Below are 9036 nucleotides of genomic sequence, written 5' to 3' on the forward strand. Positions count from 1 at the left end.
CCTGAATTAAAATACAAAATACAAAACAAAACAGAAAACCACAACTCCAAAGAATGAGGGACTTATTTCACCGCATCGCCGAACGCCTTGCGCCTTTTTTCACGCCTTGGAGTCGCAGGACGCGCTGTCAAGATCTCTAAAAGCTGTCTGCCTCTCCCTTTCTCTCTCTCTCTCTCTCTCTCTCTCTCCCCTCCTCTCCCTCTCTCTCTCTCTCTCTCTCTCTCTCTCCTGCAACCAAATGAACGCTCTCCCATGGAGGTAGTACAGCCACCTTGGGGACCGAACGACCAGAGGGGTGATTTTTCCAAGCAAGAGGAGCCCGTCAGCAAGAGACGCATCGGGTGAAATCGGAGCGCCCTCCTCCCGTCCCCCGTCCCCCCCCCCCCGCTCCTCCTCCTCCTCCTCCACCCCACCCCCCCACCCCACCTCACCTCTCCTTTCTCTCCATCTCCACCGCCCGCCGCCCCCCCCCCCCCCCCTCTCCATCCAGTTTGCCTGGCTCGGGTTGATATACAGTAGCCTACATGGGGAGATAGGGGCTGGAGAAACCTTGTTGCGCCCCCATAACTGTCTGCGTTCCACTTCGGCTGGGAGGACCGTTTGCGCACGTCTCCATCCATGTCTCACCAACGCTGCCCCGTGTCTCCAGAGGGAGCCGCATTCATTACCACCTCAGCTTTGGGTAAGTCTAGTTTTTTTTTTTTTTTTTTTTTGAAGATTCCATCTGTGTTCCTTTTTAAAGATTTTTCCTAAATGTCTGCATTTGAGGGGAAAAAAAAAATGTTCTTTCTTTGTCTATTTGGTGTCAAATATGAGGAAAAAGAACATGCTCTCTGTGAGATTAATGCATGCCGCTCAAACCCTTTCAATATGTCAGCAGTGGGCACAGTCCCAATTCTTCCTCTTCCCCTTGCTCTCACAGTCGCTTTCCTAAATAACGGGAATGTGCTGCTTAGTGGTGGTGGTGGTGGTGGTGGTGGTGGTGCTGTTGCTGCTGGCTTCAAATGAGACCTCCGTGAAAAAGAGAACTGCAGCCCTTTGACTTTGATTATGTTCAATATGCTGAGAGGGGAAGAACATAGTCGTGCTGCTGTCTTAGACATTTTCCAAAGCGATGCCTCATGCCTTGGATGTCGGAATAAGACGCATAGACGTGCGGCAGTTCGTGGGTTTGAGTAATTTCCAGAGCATATGGCACTTTTCCTGCAGTGTTGGATAATCTGCATCAAACATTTGTGTTGTCCGACGGTTAGGGTGAATCACTGTGTCAATGCCAAAGCTACTCACTGCAATGATTTGACGAAAAAGTGCAGTAATTACAAAATGTGCATCAGTAGCATGGATATTTGCATATTGTGGCATTGACAGTAAAATTCTTGAAGTGGTTTTTAGATTTTAAGAAGGCGGAGAGCACCATTAAATGTTGTCATTTCGTTATAATCAGTATCAAGTATTCATTTTGATGGTTTGTTTTCTCTGTGTGTGTGTGTGTGTGTGTGTGAACATGCGTCTCTGGGCTTGTTTGCACATATGTACACCTGTGTGTGTGTGTGTGTGTGTGTGTGTGTGTGTGTGAATGTTTGTGCACGCACCTGTCTTTTTTTTTTTTTCTCTCCAAAGGTTACTAAATGGTTTTCTGGGGGAGGATTTCTAACCGGCGAGATGCTGCTCGTACTCCTACTGGCAGCCTTTTCTTCTTCCATCTCCGGCTCCCTCTCCTCCTCCCTCTCCTCCCCCTCCATGTCGGACGGACCCCAGATGGCAGACCCGTCCGCCTCGGACTTGATGGCCGAGACCTGTAGCGCCTGCTCCTGCATGTCGGTGGAAAACGTGCTGTACGTCAACTGCGAGAAGATCACCGTCTATCGGCCCACGCAGCTCATCCCGCCGGCCTCGTCCCTGTACCACCTGAACTTCCAGAACAACTTCTTAATCATACTATACCCAAACTCGTTCCTCAACTTCACCCACGCTGTGTCACTGCAGCTGGGGAACAATAAACTGCAGAACATCGAAGGTGGAGCGTTCATGGGGATGAGCTCGTTGAAACAGCTGCACCTGAACAATAATGAGTTGAAGGTGCTGCGAGCAGACACTTTCCAAGGGATAGAAAACTTGGAGTACCTTCAGGCTGACTACAACTTGATAAAATACATTGAAAAGGGAGCATTTAACAAACTGCACAAGCTCAAAGTGCTCATCCTGAACGATAATCTCATACAGGCACTTCCTGACAACATATTTCGCTTTGCCTCGCTTACGCACCTGGATATAAGGGGAAACAGGATCCAGAAGCTTCCTTATTTGGGGGTTCTGGAGCATATTGGGCGCATTGTGGAGCTGCAGCTGGACGACAACCCCTGGAATTGTACCTGTGATTTAGCACCTCTCAAGGCATGGCTTGAAAACATGCCCTATAATATTTTTATCGGCGAGGCCATATGTGAAACGCCGAGTGACTTGTACGGGAGGCTCCTGAAAGAAACCAACAAACAGGAGCTTTGTCCCATGGGAACAGGAAGTGACTTTGATGTTAGGATGCCGCCTGCACCGCCTGATAATGGGCAATCACCCTCCAAAATGTCCCCAACCACCGTGGCTCCCGTAGCCACAAAAGCGCCAAAAACCACTGACTCATCTAAGATTTACGGTAATGGTATTGTGGCCGGTATACCCCCTTTTGGAAGAAATAACCAGATTGTTTCCTTTCAGACACGGACCCCTCCATTGTTGTGTCCACAGCCCTGCAGCTGTAAAGCCCACCCCTCTGACTTTGGCATCAGCGTCAGCTGTCAGGAGAGGAACATTAAAAATTTAGCTGATCTCATTCCCAAGCCCACAAATGCCAAGAAACTTCACCTGAGTGGGAATTACATCCGTGACATAAGCCCAACTGATTTCCAAGGGTTTGAGGGCTTAGATTTGCTACATCTTGGCAGCAATCAAATTGTCACAGTCCAGAAAGGTGTGTTTGCTAACCTCACTAACCTGAGGAGACTGTATTTGAATGGAAACCAGCTCGAACAATTACACCCAGAGATGTTTTTGGGCCTCTCAAACCTCCAGTACCTATATTTGGAATACAATGCCATAAAAGAAATATTAGCGGGAACATTCGACTCCATGCCGAACCTGCAACTCCTGTATCTCAACAACAACGTTCTGCGGAGTCTCCCCGCCTACGTGTTTTCGGGTGTCTCTTTAGCCAGACTGAATCTGAAAAACAACCACTTCATGACCCTGCCAGTGAGTGGTGTCTTGGACCAGCTGCGATCATTGACCCAGATAGACCTGGAAGGGAACCCGTGGGAGTGTTCCTGCGATCTTGTCGCCCTCAAACTCTGGCTAGAGAAGCTAAGTGATGGAGTGGCTGCCAAAGAGGTGAAATGTGCCTCCCCTGTGCAGTTCTCCAATATAGAGCTGCGTCTCTTGAAAAATGAGATCCTGTGTCCTAAGCTGGTTGCGAGACCACCGTTTATCCTCACTAGCGCCACCCCTGTACTGACCTCAGTGTCGCCTGCCGGAGTTGGCAAAGCACCACCGGGAGGGCCTGTTCCTCTCTCCATCATGATCCTCAGCATCCTTGTAGTACTTATCCTTACTGTGTTCGTGGCCTTCTGCCTTCTAGTCTTTGTCCTGAGGCGGAATAAAAAACCAGTGGGCAGGCAGGAGGGGCTTGGGAACCAGGAGTGTGGCTCCATGTCGTTGCAGCTCCGCAGACACAGCCACAAATCTGGCAAAAAAGGCTCCATCCCGGGAGACGACTTGGGAGGCGAGACATTCATCCCCCAGACCATCGAGCACATTGGCAAGAGCCACACCTGTGGGATCGGACGTTCATCCGACATGGACGCCGGGTTCAAGTTTGCAGACTCGCAGAGGCAGAAGATCATCCTCCGGAACAGCGCCGACAAGGATAAAGACTCGCTCTCCACCCTGGAGCGCAACAAACGCCTCAGCACCATCGACGAACTGGAGGAGTTCCTCCCCCACAGGGAGCCCAGCATGTTCATCCAGAACTTCCTGGACAGCAAAAGAGATTTCAACAGTATAGGGATGGGCGGGTACGAAATCCGCTACCCGGAGAAAACGCTGGATAAAAAGATGAAGAAGTCGTCACTGATAGGCGGGAACCACAGTAAGATCGTGGTGGAGCAGAGAAAAAGTGAGTATTACGAGCTGAAAGCCAAGCTCCAAGGAACGCCTGATTACCTGCAGGTGCTCGAGGAGCAGACTGCGCTGAGTAAAATGTAGGGATTGTTGTGTTTGGTTTAGTGCATATTACACACACACACACACACACACACACAAGGAAGTCTAGACACACATGCAGGCAGACAGACAGCCAAACACATCTGCCTTTCTCTCGTTCTTTCTCCCCCTCTGGCCACACACGAACACCATTCGAACCCCCCCCCACCCCCTACCTACCCCCACCCCGATCTATCGCTTTCTGTCTTCATCATCCCCCTCTGCAGCCACACATGCGCACACACACACACACACACACACTCCCACACACACTCCCACACACACACACAGCAAAAAAAAGTGCCTTCTGGAAATCCTTAATGACCAATGCAGAGATGGACAAAATGGCTCCACACTACAAAAGCTATTACTAGAATCAACGTGGATCTATTTCACAGTAAAAGACCTTTTGGATTATCCATGCCACTACATGTATGAGTCCCACATACATACCACAGGACACCCTAAAAAGCAACCAGACAGTCATAGTATTTTTTTTGCTGCTATTGAAATGGGTACTTATCTTCTTATTTTTTGTCGTTCTCGTTGTTCTTTTTCCTCCTCCTTTTGTTTTTTTTTTCCAACCAAATCAAAGGGTGTTGAAAACAGTGCTTGAGAGTATACCTCGCTGTGTTCAACCCTCGTTTTAAAAAAAAAAAAAAAAGAAAAAGAGAAAAAAAAATGAAAAAGGAGGGCACGTTGGTTGTTGTTCTTTTGCTCTGGAGAGTATCCAAAATCACTTCTTCTGGGATGAGATTAACAGAGTTGGAGACTCAACGGATGCTACTTTGCTTTTTTTTTTTAAATTTTTTTATTTTTTATTTGCGGGGATATCTGTTTGTTCTTGGGGATACTCGCTGGAGTCGGCTGCAGACTCTCTGCCACCTTGTCTGGATTACACACCAGTAGCAGTACACCTGCTCTTTGCCAGGAGGCTAAACGCGGGGGCCCCTGTTTTCCATTCATGGGAATCGGGAGGCACTGCAAAACTCTTTTGGGGAATGATTTTTCGTGACTTGTTCTCTTTGTGTAAAGAGCCATGTTAAATATAGTGTCTTCTGAATGGAGTTGTGTTTCTCTTCAAAATTGCTACTTACAGTAACTGTATGTTTTGGGTGAAATCTAACGGCACATACACTGTCAGAGGATGTTGTTTCTGAAAAATGAAAAACCCAAGGATAAAAAAAAAAACTAAAAAAAAAAAACAATTACAAAGCTGCTTGCCATGTAAGCGTAACCTGGAATTTATTTTGTAAGTCTTACATTATTTGTATCTGTGGGACTGGTTTGTAAAATACAAGGAAGGACAAACATCTACACGTGCGCACACACACACACACACACACACACACACACAGATACTGTACGACAGAGCATCATCATCAAGAGACTACAAGCCAGAATTGTCAAACGAACCGCTAATATAATTCAATCGATGACCCACCTCCCCTTGTCAGCTCTCAATTCGTAGTTAAAAAAAAAAAAAAAAGACAAGAAGAAATTTAACAACATAGTTCATTTATTTTTCTATGCAGGATTATTTAAAGAGTTATTGGTATTATTTAAAAAAAAGGAATAATACGCAAAGAGTGGAAAGGACTTGGTAGAACGGTGCATCAGAGCTAATCAGAGCGAAGTGACTGTTGTGTCAAGTGTCAATTCGAGGGTTTTTGTTTCTCTCAGTTCACTGAAGAACTCGACCCGCTGGACGAGGGTGGTGAAATGTGATCTGTGATGTTTCCTTTTTATTGTTGTCGCACGACGAAAGCTGAGGCCTGATAGAGTCTGTGAAGTTTCAAGCAGTTTTTTCCTTATTCTTATATCTCCCACGGTATCTTGTAAAAGGTTTCTTATTAACATTATGCAACCAAAATAAATGTGCATTAAACTTGATATGGTTCCAGAATTGTTGGGGAATTGGGAATCGGGGGGGGGGGGGGGGGAGGGGTGGGGGAAGGCTGCAAATTGAAGCTCTAAAATTGTTAGACCTGGGCCGAATCATATCATAAAAACACCATGTGCAATATTAGTAAAAAAAAAAAACCTAAAAAAAAAAAACTGAAAAAAAAGAAAAAAAATGCTCAGTCATGACGGCTTCAAATAATTTTGTTTAATTTATTTAGTTTGAGGTTATATTGTCAGGACAGGTTCTATTTCGGAATTCTTTTATCAACCTAACTCTATCCGGTCCTTATTTAAAAAGTATTGTTACGTTAAAATTATGAGTGTTTATTGACATTACAAATGAATAGAATGTATCTTGGAAAGTATAATAAATACAATTTTCTATCGGTCATAAATCTCCTGTATATTGGTTAATTTTCTCTTGTATAATCATGTTGAAATCAAGGTATTAAAATCAGCACCTATTTGCACCGTGTCCCCCTATTTCTTTTAGTTTGCATCCTCTTGGCTTTTCTAGGCTGCTTTACTTTTAAGATTCTCCCAGTGGAACTGCCAGCTCCTTTACACCCCGCTTTGAGTTTTATTTATTTATTTATTTATTTTGTATTTTTACGGAACAAGTTGGATTGTCTGACAGCTCCACCGTTGGACAGACTCCAGCTCAAGTGACAGAATGTTGTACTTGTTTTTGTTCGTGTACAAACACTGGCTGCCCTTCAAGCGTAATATGTGTTTGCTTAGTCTGTTTAGTTGGAGAAAACTGGCTGCTTGTTACACTTCAGGCCATGAAACCATTTGTGCAGAGTTAAGGACCACATCTCAATGCCGTATCTTTACTTGAGCTTTTTTCGCTAAAATCTTCATTGAAGCCAAATGTCCGTGCCAAACTCAAACGTCCGAAGCTTGAACACGCGACGTTGAGCGTGGTTTTGTGCTGTTTTTTTTTTATGGGTCAGATCGCTTTGTGAAGCTCACAAAAATGTGAGGAAGATGTAACATGACCAAAATTGTTGCCTCTGTTAATGTAGCCTCACTCACATTCCTTAGCGTGTTCTTTTTGGTCATCTCTCTCTCTCTGTTGTTTCCACGTCCATATTTGATCTCAGTCGGTGCCAACAAAGCTTTTTGAAGCTTCTTTGGCGCTGACCTTTTTTGTCTAGCAGGTATCATCGCTGCATCTGTTTTTAGGCGCCTATCAAACATTCATGCCTGTTCCATTTTGGGTTAAAAATTCAGATTTCCTGTTTCTGTGTTAATCCAACCTATGGGGCTTTTGGGAAACCAAGTAGCAGAAAGTATGACTCATCCAGACGCCAGAGAATTGTCCTCATTAATTATTAATACCCTTGGCAGTTATGAACTAAAAAAGGGATGTGTGTGTGTGTGTGTGTGTGGGGGGGGCGATTGAATCTGATATGTCTGCCCCCTCCAAACTCTCCCTCTCTCCTCCCCATCTTTCCTCCTGTCATATTTTCGATCGCGCCGCTCTCTAATAGAGCAGAAATATCATTTGGATACTTGGGGGAAAAATTTCATCAAAAAGAAAAAAAAAAAAAAGGACTCAAATTGGCTGGAAAAGTGTCTCTTCAGCCCAACATTTTACTGCAGTGACTTGGCACCGGCGCAGGGTTCTGTTCCTGGAAGCTCCAGGGGTCCTTGAGGGGCTACCGTGGCATCGCTAGAAATCAGAGAAATTGTTTATTTTCACTGTAATTTAACTCGCTAGACATTAGCACAATGAAAAATGTACAAGGAGCCTGATGGTCCTCCCCCGCGCCTCCCCCCCCCCCCTCCCACACACACACACACACACACACACACACACACACACACACACACCTCCTCTCTGCTGTTGTCACCTGCTGATGAGACAGTTATGCTGTTCTGCGCTGACTCCAAACTGTAAAATCATCTCTGTTGTGCCTCAGAGTGTATTCTAATCTGATGATGGAGTTGCCTGGTGAAATGCACATATATTAAGGGGGGGGTGGGGGTGGGGGGGCTGCAGTGGGAAGTGTTAGGAAAGCACTGCTGGAATAGGAGGGTAGCATGCATTCAGTTTAGAATTGGCCACCAGGGGCGCTGTGAGCTAAGAACACAGCAGAGAGTGTGCAATGGCGGTGGATTGTCTTCATTGTGCCTCTTTCTCTGGGAATTTAAAAGGACATTTCAGAGGCTTTTGATGATGATGATGATGATGATGATGATGATGCCAGGAATGTGTATTAAGAGTCAATGTGAACATTGGGACAAGGTACTTGGAAAGTAACACAAGAGCAAGAATCTGATCAAATGAAAAGGAATGCAAGTGGCCAAATCAAAGAAAACCTTGAAGTGTGCATACATGACGTGCAACAATGATAAAAAACAAAACAACAACAACAACAACTCTGCAGTCGGTGATTGTTTATGACAAACATGTTTTCTAAAATCTACAACTGCATTTATTTATTTATTTAGCTCTTGTTTTCCATCAGCTGTCACTTCAGGATGTCGTCATTTCTTTCTGGATTATTCTGTCTGAGGTCAAAACACATTGCGCACACACACACACACACACACACACAAAAAAAGAAGCTATTTTTCTTACCTCATTTAAACATGAACATGAACACGTAAACATTTGTGCGGTTCGGATCTCCTTGTGATGCCCTACAAATGTCAGAACGTCAGATTTCAAAGATGTAATGTTTTTATACACTTTCTGCTTGTGTTAATGGAGCTTCACTCACATTCCTTAGCATGTTGTTGTTTTTTTGTTGTCTCTCTCTCTCTCTCTGTTGTTTCCACATCCAAACATCCCAAATTTATAGTTTTTAAGCTTTTGAAAGGTATTTATTTATTTCTTTTTTTTTGGGGGGGGGGGGGGGGGCTATCAAG

At 45.0% G+C, this 9036-nt stretch overlaps 1 protein-coding gene across 1 annotated transcript; it reads left to right on the forward strand.

Moving 5' to 3' along the window:
- The first annotated feature begins 1626 nt into the window (after positions 1-1626).
- On the forward strand, positions 1627-4254 carry slitrk4 (SLIT and NTRK-like family, member 4). The gene has a single exon (XM_070913103.1). The coding sequence runs from the start codon at positions 1663-1665 to the stop codon at positions 4252-4254; it is 2592 nt and encodes an 863-aa protein (XP_070769204.1). The 5' UTR covers positions 1627-1662.
- Positions 4255-9036: the final 4782 nt, after the last annotated feature.

The sequence above is a fragment of the Enoplosus armatus genome, chromosome 10, assembly GCF_043641665.1.
Source record: "Enoplosus armatus isolate fEnoArm2 chromosome 10, fEnoArm2.hap1, whole genome shotgun sequence".
In the NCBI taxonomy this organism is placed as follows: domain Eukaryota; kingdom Metazoa; phylum Chordata; class Actinopteri; order Centrarchiformes; family Enoplosidae; genus Enoplosus; species Enoplosus armatus.